The sequence below is a fragment of the Haliaeetus albicilla genome, chromosome 2 (genome assembly GCF_947461875.1).
Source record: "Haliaeetus albicilla chromosome 2, bHalAlb1.1, whole genome shotgun sequence".
NCBI classification, from domain to species: domain Eukaryota; kingdom Metazoa; phylum Chordata; class Aves; order Accipitriformes; family Accipitridae; genus Haliaeetus; species Haliaeetus albicilla.
In genome coordinates this window covers 3,393,961-3,412,065 of record NC_091484.1, presented here as the reverse complement: position 1 = coordinate 3,412,065, position 18,105 = coordinate 3,393,961, and the positions used below count along the sequence as shown (strand labels likewise).

The following is an 18,105-nucleotide window of genomic DNA, read 5'->3' as shown; positions in this document are numbered from 1 at the left end:
CATGCCCTGGATACTTGGGTGATGGGCACTGCTCTGAAGTCCATGTGATTGTGTATGTTCACTAGTCTTGATATAGAAACTGTGTGACTATGAATCATCCTAGCCATGAGTGTATGTGGGCAGAATGTTAGAAGTGTATTTGCTTCAGCATCCTAAGGTACGGGGGACTAAACCTATTAGGCTATACCTGTTCTTTTAGATTTAAAGGCAGAGCATGACAGGCATATATATATGTATGTGCCTAAGTCCGTATTTGTGGGAATATTTTTTCTCCTTTTGCATTAGGGAAATGTGAGTTATTGCTTCTTCCTGGTAACTTTAAGAATGATCTTGCCTATCCATTGAGAAGTACACAATCTTTTAGAAACAAACCCAGTAACACGAGAAGTCTCAGTTGAAGCATATAGATAAGAGGCAATATTCAGAATTAAATCAACTCAGGATACTCTTGGAGTGTAACACTGTAACCTAGGGGGTAACACAGGGTTTTGTTTGGTTTTGGCTTTGTTGAGAACAATATGGTGGTGTGTTCTAGTATAAGAAAAAGTTACAGATATCTGTTTTTTCCTTTGCCAACACTCTGAAATCTCAGAAGCGTTCATGTGTAAATTACAGAATACTTTTTTTTTTTTTTTTAATTTTAGATTTTACAGGGATTTTATGCAGCCCTCTCTGCTATGAGCAGGGGGGTAAAATTGAACATTGCTGTGCTGGAATCATCTCCCTCCTGCACCCCACGCCCCCATGGAATGTAGTCAAAGCAAGGATCCAATGTTAATTTCCATCATTTTAGGGTGAAAAATAAAAGCAGACACACAGAGAAATAGTATCTGTTCTTCTCTCCTGTTTTTCATGTCACTGACACTGTGTTTGTGAAAACATGAGAAGGGAAATCATATGCAAAGAGTGTGGCCTGTGAACAGATATCATCTGACATCATCATCACACATGCTGTTCTTTGCAAGACAACTTACTGAAAAGCTGTAGCAAGGAGCTCAACTGAGCAATGACTGATCACAATGTCTCCCACTTGATTTTCATCATTGGCAACTCTTTCTTGCTGCTATCGTGTAGTTTCCATTAAATTGTAAGGTCAGCCTGTCTTTGCTTACTTATTAGAATACCGTCACCCGTTTTTCACTTCAGCTTTTCGCAGTGTCCTTCAGGCTGATCTGTTGCCATACCTCATCTTTCAATCTTGCTATTGATTATTGATACAGGGACAAAATAAACCTATTCTGAGTTAATTTGCATGGAGAAAACCATGATTGCTAGTGTGAATAGCTCTAGAATAGATCTTTCTGCCTGCCTTCCAAGCAATATTCAGGCAGCTAGGCACATCTTTCTGCAATAAAAACAGATTCCAAAATACAGCAGAATTTAACTGGAAAATCAAATGTTCTGTGTTTCTTGATGGCTGATTTTACACCAATTAAAAAGTAGGATGAGCTCCATTAGGTCATAACAATGCCTGACAAATCCTTCTTTAAAGGTAATTAATGGCTGAACGGTGGAATGTACATTAGTCACAAGCTGATAGCAATCTCTTCTGAAGAGTTGTTAGTTTTATTTGTGAACAACTTGGAGTAGCAATGCCACCCCGTTTATGTGAGGCTACATGTCTTCTGTTCCTGTACCTCCTGCCAGGCTTTGAGTAGGTGGAGGGAATAGAGCACAAGTGTGAGGCTCCTCCATGTCAGAATCAGAAGGAATCGGGAAGTGATCGGAGTCAGTGAGACGGAGAGGCAGGAACAGAGAGGAAGGAGAAGTACAACTGATCCTTGGGGAAACCAGCCAGATCCTACTCAGAAAGGGAGGAAGAAAGGGAATATCATTCACATTTTCCATGCTCACTGTGGGAACTGTACTTAGCCATGCAGTTCTCTCCTCAGACTGTAATTCATATTCCTAATCCCTGTGCTGCTGCTCAGCCCTCTAAACACTCTGCTTGCTCTTTGGATATTACATTGGCCTGCTGAAAACTGAAAGCAGTTCATTCAATTTGGGGCAGACTTGAATTTTTACAGGGTTTTTTAAAGTATTCAGAATGTTGTGGGAAACAAACAAAAAAAGGGGTGGGTTTTGGTTTTGTTCTGTTTTTCTTTTTTCCTCCATGATGTTTTGTGTTCACTGGCAAAGGCAAGAAGGGGTAGAAAACCAAATAAAGAGAAAAAAATGACCCTTGAAAAAATAACACTCAAATTTTTCAGCTCCAGAAGCCATTTAGAAAAATAAAAAACTGTTTTCTACAAACAGTTACTTTTGAAAAAGCATTGAACAGTCTTCAACCCACACTATCTTCTAGAGCAGAAATATTTTTTATAATAGGCTGGACACTGAAATCATAAAGTTATGAAACAATATAAAACATAGTAGTGGCTTGTGGCACAAACACGTTAATTTTCCTCGTTCCAAGGAACTAGCATGTTAGTTTGCTTTCCTTTCAAATCACAGTAGGATTTTAAGGTCAGTTCCTCTATTGATTTTTTGGATATCTGCTGTGCTTTGCAGATGTTTCTTTTGATATGTACTGTGTTCTGTTCCTGTGGGCTGGTATATTAATAGTATTTGATTCTAAGCGCTTTCATGAATCATGTTGCAAGCTATTCCTAACTATTACGATACATAAAGTTTTGAGGCAATCAGATGCTATGGTAGTGGAGGCAAGAAGAAAGAATTAGGGGAGGAGATTGAAAGGTTTGAATCCTTAGGAAATCACTTCACAAAACGTTTATCTGTTACTCACCTGTGTGTTAGTTCTGGCAGTATATATTTATAGTACATGTATTTACTTTATAGCAACATTTTTCAGGCCTCTTGAGTTAATGATTTTTAATGTTTGGAGGAATAAATAATTTATTATTATTATTATTATTAAAATTCGTTCTTCTTTTTTATTGAAAAATCCACAGAGGAGAGTGCAGCAAAGGAAACATTCATAGGCACAGCAGACGCCTTTAGATGTATAGCAGTACTCATTACGGTAAAAGAAAGAACCTTGAGCTGGATGAAAAAGCAAAGTGAGACTTCTGAGCTTTGCCCTAAGGGAAGGACTTTGTGTTTGTCTCTGGTGTGACCAGTCAGTTTTCAGTGTATCTTGTCATTATTTGCAGGGTTGGATCATGCTGCCTGTCTGCAGTGGATTTGTTTTATGGATGCCTTGGAGTTTTGTGTCAACAGACAGCAATGTGCTTTGGTCCCTCAGTGCTGCACTGGAAGGCAGCTGAACAGACAGGCACCCTCACAGATTTTACTGTTGCAGGAAACACAGTGCCAGCAACATTTAGGAGAGCAGCAGAGTGCAGGTGTTTTGCTGCAGGATGATACCAGCTGGCCATTGAGCGTGAAGGAAGATGAAGGACAACAGATGAGGAAGAGGCAGCTAGAAGAGGAAAAGCGAGGCCCTAAATGGAGAAACAGAAGCAGTCACCTACTTCTATGGCTACAAATTCAATGATTTTTGCCTACTCTGCTTCAGGCTGGAAAGCAGTTACATCCCTAGGTCTGAACATTTTATTCTGAAAAACGGATCCTTGTCTTCATAGTGGTTCTGAGCAAGTGGGAATAGGAATTATGCCATAAATTTCCTTGATATCCAGCCTCCTTACACATCAGTTGCAGAGGCAAGCTATGGCACCTCTATTTGTGTTCCCAGTCTCTTTGCTTCTTCAATAATGCCAGCTGATACCCTTTTTCCCCTGTTATAAAAGCCTCTTTCCTCAGGAATTTTTTATTAACTCTTAATTTTTTGATGAAACACAATAGTCTTCCTTGAGCTAAACCACACAGCTTCATCCCCTTACAGCTGTGTAGAACCTCAAGGTTAGAGATGCTGAACTCTGCTGGAGTTTTTCCAGGGGCTCCAGTCACTTCAGCCCTTTCGAGCTCTTTATGATGCTGTCTCCAGTTATACTCTGGCCCTTGTATTTACTGATTGCTTTCCTTCCACATCAGGCTGATATTAGCAAACATATTTTTGATTAATTATGTTTACATTCCTTTCTTCTTAGAGTGTTTCAAATCACTGTCTAGTATTGGTTTCCAGTTATACTTGGAATGACCTCAGCAATGCAGAAGTTACTAGTTTCTCACACAGGTGCACCTTGATGGTGCTGTTGATTGTTATCACTGATCTATCCTGGACTCCTGGTTGGTGCTTACTGATTCTCACATTTGTTTGTCGTTAGCTCATTACACTCTTCATTTTAAGAAGTGTTCAGAAGTTCAGTAGGACCTCTTAATTCTCTGAAAAGGAACTAAAAATGTATATGAATTGCTAAAAAAGATCAGTATTGGTTGCATACAGCACATTACTGAATACGTTACTAGCTTTCAAAATTTTGGTGTGCTAAAGTAAAACCCCATCATTTGTCCATGCTGACTTACTTTAAATTGCTCTCAGCACCAGACTTGGTGTCATTTTATCATCTTCTGCTATAGTCATCTCACTAGTCCTTCTGAGCTTTTCTTTGTTGGTGAAATGTTCCCCCCAAAATCACGTAAGTGTATCCCCACAGAAGACCAACCTGAAACCTGTCTTGAAGCTTGCATGATGCAAGAACGTTATATAAACAAAAATCCCCTAATAATCACTGCTAGAATTTGTCAAAATTTGTAAATTAACGTAGAAGCCACCTTTCGGCTCCTCTGAGCTTTCATACAGCTTTTCCCTCTTTAGCGGTTACCCTGGGGGGAGGCTCCCCTAGAACAAGTGGAATTGTATAGCCTTGGCAATTCAGTACACCTTTACCACAACATTACGGTGAATCAGTGCTACCCTGTGCAGTGGGCAGATTTCTTAAGCGTTGCGTGAAAGCATCCCTGAGAGCTGCTTGCAGACTTCTGGTGAGGCCAAGGCACGGCTGCGAGGAAGGCAGGTCAAGGAGCCTTCCATGTTCCCAACACCTCCTGAGATCACATTTGAGAAACAAGCTGGTTATAAGCAGTACAAGATGAGGTCATTGCTTGTAAAATGCTTCACGAGATCAGAACTATCGATCATTCTTATCTATTAACAGGTGATTTGCTACAACCCATCAGCAGAGTCCCCAAACAGCCTCTGTAACAGAGATTTTGTTAACTCTGTATCTTATATTTTTAGGATACATTCTTCAAAAATCAATATAGACTTATAAAGAACAGGATCTGTGGAGTAGAAGATAATGTGCAATTACGTATAAATTCATTTTGGACAAAAAAAAAAAGAACCACATTCGCTTGTTACAAAATTCTGTAAATTTCATACATAAGTACTGCCCTCTACTGCTCAGGGATTTTCATTAACCCGTATTTAATTGAAAAAAAAAAAAGTTTCAACACTGTTCTTTTTAATTAAAATCTTTGCCTGTAAGAAAAGGACTCTGGATCTTTTTTCTTAAAAGAAAAATCCTAATCTATCAGTTTTTACAAAAACAAAACACCTGTGTTCTTATGTTAACATGGAGAACTTACAATTTGTCAAGCACATAGTTTAGAATAAGCTGCATGCATCTTCTCAGGCAGAAAACACATTTTCAAATAATTGCATCTTTCAAAACTAGCCTTAAAATCCTTCATTCTGAATTGTGACCACAGGAAGGCAAAGGAATAGAAAGATTTCAAAATGTGAAGATGCAGTGGTAGCGAAAGAGTGTTTATTCCCAAAGTAAAGGCAATGCAATCTATTCAAGCTGTCTTGAGTAAATTCTTTTTGCTATTTATCTGTTAATTTTATAGTACATTTTCTTAAAAGTTGTAAGATGCAAAACACGTGTGAGAGCAAGTTGAAAAAGACACAGAAATAATACTATTATAGAGTCACAGCATATTTGCAGGGGCTAAGAGAGCTATCACCTGCTTTATAGGGAACTGCTGTCATGCCCCTATATGACATACTCCAGCATAATTGATATGTCATAACTTACATCTGGACAGTCTTCTTTCACGTTATGATTATGTTCATCTCTGTTATTGTATCAGTAGAAATTAAAGAAAAAAAATCACAGATGTAGGAGCAAAGCTACTATAGCAAAATAGGACTGCAATATTTATGTCACAGGAGTCAAGATGTCATGACTGGTACTGTGCTAGGTTTTAACAAGATCACAATGCTTGGTTATTATTACCTTTTTTTTTTCTTTAGGGGCCCAAACAGTTATTTTCTGGAAGGAGTTTGAGCTTAACTGTTTATCCTTTCCCTGGTGACTCCCACTTATAAAGAAAAAACTCAGACTGTTTAGCCAATAGAGTATTTCAGCACAAACCCAACCTATCAGGGAAAACGAAGCATTAGAAATGGCCTCTGTGTCAGGTGGGGTCACTTACACCTTGGGAGGGTTTCTGCTTGTTTGTGAAGGATCTCTGCATTGCCTAGAAGAGAAGAGGCTAGATTGAAGCTTGTAGGGTTGGGAGGTTCTCACTTCTTGAAAGTGTTTGGGGTTTTTTTTAGCATATTGCAGGTAAATGTCTCTCTCTTCTCTTTTTTTTTTTTTTAATGTTTTTGTTTGTTTGTTTTTTAGTTTTTATTGTGTTAGTCACAAGGAATTGTTGATATTAGCTGTAATGTTGCTCTGGAAGTATAATATGTTGGTGTAAGTAGTGGATTGTGGGATAATATTGGCTTTTACTGGTGTTGTAACTATTTAAAATATGAATTTGGTTTAGAGACCTTTTTAGCCAAGTTAATGGATCTTCTGCAGAGCATATAGATGTCTTTAATGCATGTAAACCATAATGGGTTTCTTCATAAACAAAAGAGAAATATATTTGTTCTCCTATGTTGCACCTCTTACTTAAAAAAAGCTTGATTCAGCTGTTAAACTTGTGTGGAAAAACTAATTTTCTTTTTTTTATGTTTTGCTGTGAAGCTTGCTCTGATGCGTACTTCCGAAGTAGAAGTAGGCTAAGATAATTCTGTTACCTTCTAGGTGGAAAATAATATTTGTCATAGTTTAAGAAAAATAGCTTTGTTTTTTGTTGTTGTTGGGGCCCGAGATGGGAGTAACACTGATATTGTGGAGCTGTGCCTGATGAGCAAGTCTCTCTGTTGCTTCTCTGTGTTCTGAGAGTGAAATCTGCTGTGCAGGCTAAAAAATTGCATGCTTGTAAGTTTGCTTAGCTTGCAAATTCTGCTGTGTATCAGTGACTAATGGTTTTTTTCTTTCTATATGGGTTTTTCTTTATACCAGTGACATAGTTCTTGAGTAACTATTGTATTAAAGCACAGTTTCTAAAACTTTTAGAGCCTTCTTTTCCTCCAACTCTGGTTTCTGTGATTGTGATTATAGAAGAAAATTTGAGTTGCTAATGAACTTTGTCTTCCTTGCTACCTTTTACTGTGAGAGGCATGTGGTTGAGCAAGCTTGCTTTTGTTTTTAAAATCTCACTAAATATGTAATACCTATGAAGGATAGATTTGTTAACTCTGGCTACAGGTCTTGCAACTAAAGTGCCCTGTAAGTTTTTTCCCCTAGATGTACTGCAGTGGCTAACTAAGAGGAATAGTACTTCAGAGATGCTTGAGGCCCGAGTGTTTTTTAACAGTCTCTGACTGCGTTTACTGCAGAGTTGCTGCTATACAGGTGGTCTCTGCTTGATTTTTTTTTTACAGTGTGCCTATTCAAGAGTGCACTGTAGTAGTTATCTATTATCTTAATATGATGTAGCAGCTTTGAAATACCCTTTTTTTGGGGGGGGGTATTTTTTATTTCCTAATTTAATATTTGCCTGTGTGATTTTTTGGGTCTGTGTGCTTATAATGCTTAGCTCTGACAACCAGTAGATAGTTAGCATTTCCTTGGGATGAATTGACCTATTGAGTCAGATGGTGAAGGGATTTTCAGGGTACTTAATTAAAAAAAAAAACCAAACTGATTTGGTTGCACCTACCATGTAGTCACATGTGTAGTGACTTCACTCTAAAGGAATTCCTTTGGAGTAATTAGTTAAATTGATCCCGGTTCTCAGTTGTGTAATTGTATGACCTTTTGAAAGTGTATTTGCCAGCCATATAGAAAGTATTAGAAGCAGCAGCTGAGTTGCAGTTTAGCTTACTCACACAGGGAAGGGCTATTACCTTAAGTAGGATGAGGAGTTGGATAATTGGGTGCTCAGTAACTTCTTTAATTTCACTCTTCCTTTTGCACAGAACTAGCACAGGCAGACAATGCCTAATCTTTGATTTAAGGACACCTCCCTATAGAAACTGGACCTAATTATTCTAGTCTGTGTCCTGGAGAAGTTCTCCTTTATAGAGATATTTCTATACAGTCACTGTTTAATTAGCATAATAAGGTTATGAAAAATCTACTGATATTCTGTGTAGTGTTTGGCTGCAAAATGAACATCATGAGACACTATTTGTTTGGGTGTGGCTGTTCTCTGCTTTGTTATGGCATGCCTTCTTAAATCTTTTTAGGGCAAAAAAAGCGGAGTCTTTTTAATGTTAATTTAAAAGCTGAGAAATATGGCTGGGGATTTATCACACATCAGATGCTGAAAGCTGGATTGGCTCAGCAAGAGAGGCAGCACAGGTTTTGCCCTCCCCCTCCACTATCTGTTCCCACAAGCATCTCTCCTGTAAACTGGCAGAGGGGCTCAGAAAGTGCTGGTCTCTTCCCTTCAGACACCAGTGCGGACTCAGCAAAAGTTCAACAGCAAAGTACAGGAGCACCAGATCTCTGATTGGGCTGCAATTCCAAAACAAGCTCAGCTTTGTCAAGACCAGGAGCTTTCCAGAATACGCACGGGGATGAGGAACAAATAACACGGGGTGAGTGCTGCCTGACACCAGGAATCCCGCTGACTGCTCTGGGTTATCTCATGCTCTCTTTCAGAACGACAACATGGGGGATGTGACACCAACAGAGGAGACTGAGCGCAGGGCTGCCCGCTGCCACCTGTTTGAAGCCAGCATGAGGAATGAAGCAAGAAGACTGAGGACTTTTTGGCGATGGCCGGGCACCTCACCTGTATCTGCCCGAGATTTGGCCAAGGCTGGCTTTTTCTTTGTGGGCCCAAGAGATGAAGTGCAGTGTTTCTGCTGTGGTGGTGTCCTGAAGGACTGGAGACCTGGTGATTGCCCAATAGCGGAGCACCTGAAGTTCTTCCCTTCTTGTAAATTCATTTGTGGTGAGGATGTTGGGAACCAAGAGATGCTTCCTCTTCAGGAAATCTTTGACACTGTGGATGGGCAGTTCCTCAGCCTTTTGCAGGGGATAGACAGTGAGGAGACAGCCCTGCCCAATGAACCAGAATACCCAGAGATGGTAACAGAGGAGATGAGACTATCTACGTTTCAGAACTGGCCGCAATACACTGACATGCATCCTGAGCAACTGGCTAGAGCAGGATTCTTTTATACAGGTAGGTACCCTGGGGAAATGTTTAATTCTTACTCAAGTTAACTTTTGAAGGTGTTGCTATGTTTTATTGCTTGCACAAATACTTGCAAGTTATGTGTAGTGTAGTTAGAAACTACATCTTTCCTTCAGCTGTTTCACTTGAGGCTTGTGCAGTATTTACTTCTATGTTAACTCCTGTTTGGGTACTGAGGGGTCCACTAGTAAGTCAATTCCCTTACCAGCAGGAGTGGCAAAAGTGACATGTTTTAACAGATGTTCTACTGGCAGAAAAGTGTGTGCTTTAAGATCCATTGAGCCTATTTATTACTTGCCCTTCTAAAAGGATTCAAGGCACTTGGCATGTCATGTTTTGTATAAGCTCTGTCTTGCACTGAAGCCTTATCTTCTCAAAAACAAATCTGAGTGCAACCTGTAGGTAGTCAGCCCATTTGGCTGTCACTGTAGCTTGTTGCCATAAGGACCTGGACTTATAATAAAGAAATAAAAAAATATACATCTTGCTTTGAGGAAAACAGGCAATATTTCTTGTTATCATATGCATGTGAATATCAATACAACATGATTGTTTCCCCTTGAGAAGGCTTAGCTGGCTAGGTAATAGGTTTGAACAAGTATTCCTCCCTAGATTGACCAGTTGGAGGAAACATTTACAGTATGTTAAATTCCTTCTATTTTTTTGAAAGTTAATAATGTAGTGGTATTTGTGTGTTGCAAGTGTGACTTCTTCCATATGAAGGAATCCAGTTGTTTTGTATTTGCATATCAAACAGATGTGGAAGGAAGTGACAGGCAGGGTCCATAAAATAAAGCTCCCTTTAGCAGAAATAAACCTGTGTATCCCAAACACCTCACGCTCTCATTCCTGAAGTAAAACTGAATTGCCCCTTTCTGCACTTATTTAAGTACTATTTGTTGGTAAAGATGGGAATGGTAAAAAAGAGCCTTAAATGTTATGACAGCTGGAAAAAAGCTGAGATGCAACATGGTGAATGACATGCACTAGGAAAGCCTGCTTAAATAACTGACCTTCTGGTCTTTTAGCTTGAATTAGAGGAAGTGACTGGTTAGTTAGCTAGTATGTCTCTTTACTTCTGCAAGATTTTCACTCAAACTGCATAACCTGGATCTTGCTATAAATCCAATTAATACTAAGAATCTGTACCTGTCTACTTGGAGCACAGTGGCAGGGGCTAAACAGTATGCATGTCTAAATGGAAGAGCATTATATGCTTTTGTCTTATTAATTTTTAAGGCACACAAAAGACCAACATGGCCAGGAACACAGAATAAACTATAAAACAGCATCTGCAGCTAAAAACCTGTGTGTTTTGTGTTGGACTTGATTTATCATTTGTAGAGCAGCTGTTTGCAAGCCCAGCACAGATAGTTACTTTGGGGACTCATTAGGCAGCAGCAGTAGTCTGACATGGCACTTTTCTGTGGTCACTTGAGCAGGAGAACCCTGGAACTGAGCACTCGAGTTAAGCCAAACAATGCTCTAACATGAGAGTGTTTGGAAGATCATGTCTGTGACCCAACTCACTGGCAGCCTTTACTAACATTGCTTCATTGCTGTTAGGGCAGGGCATTTGTAGGCAGTTCTTAACTGTGTTTGGCTTTATTTTTTTTTCCCCCTGTGATTTCTGTGAAGAAAAGCACAGTAGCAGGTTGGGTAGCCTGGGAGCATGCTTTGGCAAATTCTTATACCTATGAGATGGAAGCTGTGTACATTGACTGTGCTTGCTGCTTGTTATGGCAGATTGTGGCTAGGAGACAAAGTATGTTCATAGGTATAATTAATTACAGCTCTACTCTAAATGCAGACAGGAAGGGATTGGATAGGTATGTGCATACACAGGAGCTATGGTGCTCACATGCGTGTTGCCTGTTAGCTTGTGACCCAGTTCTGGAATCATCTCATCCAGCTGCAGCTCTGGAAGTTCAAACTCCCATTGGATTTCCTGCCCCTATACAACTTGCACAGCATTGGTAAATTGTCATGTGCTCATCAGCTCCGTCTAGTAGCCTGTGTTTTGTGCTTAATATCTCCCCAGGTTCTCATGTGGGGCTAGTAGAGCACATGATGTCTCAGGTGTCAAATAATCTCTTGATGTCTTTTTCAGGACAAGATGATGTAGTGAGGTGTTTTTACTGTGATGGAGGTGTGAGGAACTGGTCATTTGGAGATGATCCTTGGAGGGAACATGCCAAATGGTATCCAGGGTAAGTTAGTCTTGGTTGACATATGTCCCTTGTAGCAAGACCAAAAGATTACTATGCATTCCACACTGTGATTTCTTCTTTCATAAGATAGAAGTACCCCCAGTTGAGAGACAAATGAGTTGCAGGTGTACCGGTAATATGTGCTGCTTCCAGGCTCTGTTATTAGCTTAGTTCTAGGTTTTTCTACCTAGCTAAAGCAGGTGAAAAGCTAGTCGGGTATGTTCAATCATGTTTAACTACATAAACTGTTGCAATAGTCTGTAACCTTCTGAAAATCCCTGAAATCTCAAGAGAAAGGTTCTGAATCCTCAAGGTCAAAGTTGCACAGCAAGGGACCATCTTCAGATCCTAGTAGTGGGTCAAGATAGAAAACTTGTTTCTAGGTTGGCCACTTAGTCTGTACTGTCTTCCAAAAGTGCCTTCCTCCTACTATCCCCTCATGTGTGGAAGAACCAAAGACTGGCATGAAAGCCTATCATCCTATCTTCAACTGCCTCTCCTCTCCTGTTTCTCCCTTTCCACCCTCCCCAAAAAATAGTTGATGTGTGTCGTGTCTCTCTGCATATGTTATCCCTTAAAATAGTTTGCTGACTCCAGGACAGTAGTCCCTTTAGGCTTCTTCTCAGGCATTGCCACATCTCTATTCCAAAGGCTGATTTATCACTGGAGTGTTCTGTGTTAATGATGAAACTTACTGGATGATGGTTGTCTAAGCTGTAACTAGTTTTTAGAAAAGAACTGTACAAATAGAGTGACAAAGCCTAAATATTTAGACCCTCTCACTTTAAAAGCAAAATTGAATGTTCAAGCTCAGGTAGAATGGCACAGTTCGGACCTGAGATTTTCTAATTTGATCTAGTTCACCATCTAAAAGATCAATTAAAATCACTTTCTTTGATGCCAAAGAACAGCTTTGGTTTTACTACTCTGAGGTACAAAAAGAAAGATATTGTAAACCTTATTTTCTGCAGCAGTTCTTGTGTTTTTCTGTGAACTGTCACACTTCCTGTGATCTGTTCCAAAGGATGTTGCAACTGAGCTCAACTTGGGCCAAACATAAAGACTGAATTAAGAGGGGGGGAAATCATGAGCCTCTTACTATTGCCCTTCATGCAAGGAGGGGGGAGGGGGGAAGACCATGATATTCCATCTTTAATAAATATAGAAGTTTGCTCAACCCGATAGCACCCTTTGCTTCTAAAATTCAAACTACTGCTACTTTCACTGGAGTTCCTGTACTAATGTATTTAAATCTTTCTAATTATAGGTGTGAATTTTTATTGCGGTCAAGGGGAAGAGAATTTGTTAGCAGTGTTCAGGAGTCCTTTTCTAGCACCCTGCTATCTCCAGTGAGTCATGAATATTTTGTGTATAGTGTATGGGGGGTTGGTAGATAGGGGGAGCTTTGAACACATGCTTCTCTTTTGTGACTATCTTGTGACATTTTCAGAGAGATTCCTGGGATCAGACTGAACAGGATTCCCCTGCTTCCCAAGGTCAGTGCTATAACTGCATGGTGTTTTGTGTTCTGTTGAAAGTGGTGTAGTCTTATTCCTCCTACCCCACCCCAGCTACTCTGCACTCTGTAGACATGGTGCTTGTAAGATGTTTTGATGTTCTAGAAACTGTTTCATTTTTTTTTTTTTTTTAGGAAATGGTTTCTAGCACAAGAAGCAAAATTGCTTGCTCTTATGAGACCTCTCAGTCTAAGACCAGAGACATTAAGCTAGTCTGGATAACCATGTGACTTTTGGGTGCTTGCCTAACCTTCCTTTGACTTGTGCATGCTCTTGATGTTGTTGTCTGTCTGCAGAGTCTTTCACACTACAGCATTTTAAACATACTTGATAGGAAACCAGAGAAAAGCTAGAGGGTCTAGTTGTTTGTGAAAGTGTTGATTGTGGGGATCTATTCCCATACATCAGTTGCTCCTGGAAATCCAAGTAGGTGAAACTTGGCTCCCATAACTGTGGAAAAACAGATTTTTCTCATTCTCTTGAAAAGCCTATCTGATAGGATGAGCTTGAGAGATTTAAGCCTTTGAACAGACTGCCAGCTGAATTTCCCACTTCTGTCTTTACTGATGAATGGTTGAGCTAGATTATGAGGTAGGAGAGACTTCAATTGGGATGTTCCACTTGATCTTCATGAAAGCAGTTTCAAGACTTCTGTTCTGGGATGTGAAAACAAAGATAAGGATTCTGGACTGGAGCCAAACATGGGAGACTTTGTTCACAGATACAGTGGAATAAACCATCCAAAATTAGTCTCTTGGCTTTTACAAAATTGCTTTTGACTTTCTTGTGAATTATGATTGGAAGTAAAAACTCTAAATCTGGCTGTTGATCTAGCTATCTATATAGCTTGAGGAATATTCTAGAATATATTGATGCCACTTTATATATAACAGCTTCAGGGAGTGGCATACTTCTGGCCCAAAGTTCTGCCTTTTTGATAAAGTATCTGCTCACTGCTTTACAGATCCTCTGAGGAACTGGAAATTGCAGGCTCTTCCTTCTCTGGATCAGTTTACCGTAGTGCAGAATGTGTTGCAGATGGGCTTTGACCCCATGTGTGTGGCTAACCTGGTAGAGAATAAATACATGCTGACTGGGACTTTCTACCTTTCTGAGGCTGAACTGGTTTCTCATCTGCTTCAGCCAGACTGGGAAGAGAGCAGCAGTGCAGAGGAAAGGAGAGGTATGCCTGACTCGCACACCCACGTTCTTGGTGCTGGTTTAACTTCTTATTCACTTCATCTTGAGCACTGTTGTGGCTGTCTTGCGGGTCTGCCTTCTCTCTTCCTAGGCTGGAACTAAGAGTAGTAATGTACCCAAGCCTGCCTTTCTTTTGAGAGGCTGACAATGAGGTTCTGCTTTAAAGAAATCTGAAGGAGCTGTGATTACTGGGATATCAGTAACTATATCTGCCTCCAATAGGCTGTAGTGTAGATATCCTCGATATTTTTTGCTGCCCCTAGACCTGCAGTAGCAGACAGCTGCATGATGTGAATTTGTCCACAAGCTTCCACATCTGATGCAGACAGAGGCAGTTGTCTGAAGCAAGGCTTCTCGGATGGATGAGTACTCCAGGCCTATTTAAAATTGAATCAATGACTTGATCAGAAATAGCCATACTTTTTTGTTTGTTTAGATAATGTATATTCTCCTTATCTACATCTGTCTTGTGTTATCTGTTTTATGGAGTCTGTTTGCCAAGTGAAGTTTATTTGAAGATGCAGTTCCACACAGACTTTCTGTGGTAGCAAGCCTGCTTTCCAAAGCTCCTGTCTCCATATCATGGTCTGCCATCTCTTCAGCTAAGGCAAAAAAAAAAAAGTTTTCCACAACCCCAAAAGTGTGATTAAATAGTAGCACAGGAGCAGGAATGAGCAGCTGATGGTTCCTGCTGTCTGATAGATAAACTGACTTTGAGGAGATGATGTGATGTGGACATGTCTTGGTAGGGAGGTTAACATACGTAGCGACTGAAGCACCACTGAGAACATCAGCTTCACCAGGCTGAGTGTGTAAAGCTAACAGTGGAGTAGAGGCATTTAACCTAAGGCTACTGAAATCCAGGATGTTTCATCTTTTTAAACAGCACTGCCTGAAGAGGGAGGAAAGGGGTAGCATTTAATGCCATCTTCTTTCCTGGTTATACAGATGCTGTTCAGAGAGAGACTGAAACATCAAGTTCAAGAGAAGAAATGCAACCTGTGCGACAAAAGGAATCAGGTGCACTGGGCTTACAGTGGTGGTGAAATTAAGCCTAGGCATAGTTGGAATGATTTTGATAGTAATGGTGTCATTGGTCATTATATTAATTATTTTTTTTAATCCTGAAGGGGAATGTGTGCTAGCTTGAATGGTAACTGAACATAGAGACCCTTATTCAGGAACTGGAGTTCCACTGTGAAGCAGACTTATACAAAAAATTTGGTTTATCAGGATAACTTACATATTACAGTAAAAAGATGTTGATTTCTGTCCCTGCTCAGTCCAGCATGTGTAGATAAGCTGATTGTTGTGTAGATAAGCCAGAGTCTTATAATAGCTGTAGTTTTTCAGTTTAAATGAAATTTGCCCGAGAGGTACTTCTGCCGCCTTCACAGTCAGTCTCTAAACAAAATGATGAGCAAGTTGCAGTGTGACTTCCTAAGATGACAGGACTGGCACTCTGGAGCTGTTATAATACTAACAGTTTGGGCTTTTTTTTTTCTGTTTTGGTAAAGATGAGTCTCGGATGAGCACAGAAGAACAGCTCCGACGCCTGCAAGAGGAAAGGACGTGCAAAGTGTGCATGGACAGAGATGTGTCTGTTGTGTTTGTTCCTTGTGGCCACCTGGTAGCTTGTGGAGAGTGTGCCCTTAATTTGAGATTGTGTCCTATCTGCAGAGCAGTCATCCGGGGAAGTGTGAGGACTTTCATGTCCTGAACTGTGATGTGCCTAAAGGGAGAGATAAGTCTATACAACTCATTAATAACACATCAGAGGAGGAAAATGAGTAAAGTTTGACTGATGCTGGAACAATCTTATTTGCAGGGTAGCTTGGCATAAGTGTGAAAACTTACTAAATGTGCCTTCTATGCACAATTCCTAGTAAGAGTTGCTGGTTTGCTGTACTCTTGCTGATCTTGCTGTAGCACTGCTCCAGAAAAACTCTGCTAGTTTCTTTTGTCCTCCAAAAAGAGGCTTTTGTTGACAGATTCTCCTTCTCCAAGTTCTTGCATTCTCAAATGAATCCCTGCTCTGTGTTGAAATCAAGGGCTGTTTTCAGTAGACTGTCTCTGGTTCTTTTTCCCCTCATAACAGTTTTTTTAGAGATTATTCTGCTAGGGTTGATGGCTTCCTTCAGTAAGTCTGAGTCAAAATCGGAGTATTTTTATACAAAATGTGTTCCATAGAGATGAGAATGCTTAGCAGCAATGTACTGTGGGGGAAGGAGAATCTAGCTCTTTCTTCTGAACTCCTTGCTGTCTTCCCCGTCCCCCATGTTGAATTGTCAACAATTGACAGAATGTTTCAGTAATACTCTAATCCACATAACTATGTGAAAAGCCTGGTTTGCTGTAGACTTTCCAACCTCTTTACTCTCAGCTGACCTCCCTAGACAGAAGGTGAAAGGCTCTTTGGTCAGGGTGACTAGGTGATCTCATAGAAGCTTCTTACAGAGCCTCTTCCCTGGCTGTTGGGTCCTATTCTACTAGAAGATAACTATGGAAACTTACCTTTTTAGGACTTCTGTTTGCTGGATGAACTGATGATTCTTATTTGAAATGGAACATTCTATCATGTAGCCAAAAAGAGAAAGTTTTGTCAATACTATAGCTTGTTAACTGCAGAGGGAAGAAAATATGTTTTTTAAAATTAACTGTTCTTTTTCACTGAATAAAAAGTTTTCTTTTATTTATCTTACAGAGGTATGAGTATCTGATTCTAGTATAATACCCTGCTGGGGGAGTGTGTGTGGTGGTGTCCTAAGATGTTAGAGTGGCATCAGATTGTAGATCACTTTAACTTCTGTCCTTCAGTACTACATGGACACGAGTGAGAGAAGCAACTGTTCTTGCCATCTGTTAGCTTCCTTAGGAATTCACAAGATGGCATGTGGGCTCTCCAGGCTCTTAACTGCAATAGAAGTGGTGAGGATGCAGGAAGATAAGGACCTGATACTTGAAGCTGTGTAAGTGAGGAATAATTCTGTATCTGAACTCAAGACAGTTTTGGTACATGGCTGCATACATCTGTGGAGACTGGAGCAGTGGCTCTGGAGTTGCTTCTGTTTGGTTCTGGCCCTGGATACTGAACAGGGTTATAGGCTTGTCTCTGAGTAACTTTAAGGTATTGGTTATCTCTGGGCCATGTGGGAGGGCAGATCTCTTTATCCTTGCCTTCAGAAGAAGGTAATATTAATGCAGCTCTTGGCAAAGATGACAGAAATTACTAGTTGAGCTGTTTTTAAACTCTCCAGCTTTTGGAGGAATTGATGGGTCTTTGCCAGACAGTAGCTTTCACAGAACAGAGTTGTACCACCATGCCAAATCGGGTGTTGTGTCTGCATTCAAGCTATCATTGGCTTTATTTTGCCTCTATAAGTAACAGCAAAAGCTTACAGTTTAAGTAGATGTGCTAATCTGAGAAGGGAAAACAAAAACAGCTCAGTGTTGGAATACTGTTATTTCCTCCTAAACTTTAGCTCAGCATGGCTGGAACCTAGCCTGAGCATCAACAGGTCTACAAGGCTGTAAATATACCAGCTATTTCTGGGGCTTCTTTGATTTAACACTTTGAAAATTGTGGCTTTTCCAGATCTGGAAGGGTGGAGCTGTTTGTTTTTTTCTATGGGAAGATACCCTTTCAGAAACAGGTACACGTTGTTTTTTGACTAGTAGTATCTCAAGTAATGCCTATGCCCAATAGAGGGCACTCCTAACCTGGAGATAAGGGAACCCACTGGAGCAAAACCTTCAGCAGCTCCTTGCTCTTCCAGCATGCTGGAGTTGCAAACGACTGAGTCCTCACCCTAACAGAACAGGAT

The 18,105-nt window shown here is 40.2% G+C and overlaps 1 protein-coding gene across 2 annotated transcripts; it reads left to right on the top strand.

The window, feature by feature from the left end:
- Nucleotides 1–8,228: 8,228 nt before the first annotated feature.
- BIRC7 (baculoviral IAP repeat containing 7) lies at nucleotides 8,229–16,982 on the top strand. 2 transcript variants are annotated; one of them, XM_069803448.1, is made up of 7 exons: nucleotides 8,814–9,342; nucleotides 11,465–11,564; nucleotides 12,832–12,913; nucleotides 13,015–13,060; nucleotides 14,046–14,264; nucleotides 15,230–15,301; nucleotides 15,799–16,982. In XM_069803448.1, the coding sequence occupies exons 1-7, from the start codon at nucleotides 8,823–8,825 to the stop codon at nucleotides 15,999–16,001; spliced, it is 1,242 nt and encodes a 413-aa protein (XP_069659549.1). In that variant the 5' UTR covers nucleotides 8,814–8,822; the 3' UTR covers nucleotides 16,002–16,982. The 2 variants fall into 2 exon arrangements, with proteins under 2 accessions (XP_009926283.1, XP_069659549.1); XM_009927981.2 differs by lacking the exon at nucleotides 14,046–14,264 and having other exon boundaries at nucleotides 8,229–9,342.
- The last annotated feature ends 1,123 nt before the right edge of the window (nucleotides 16,983–18,105 follow it).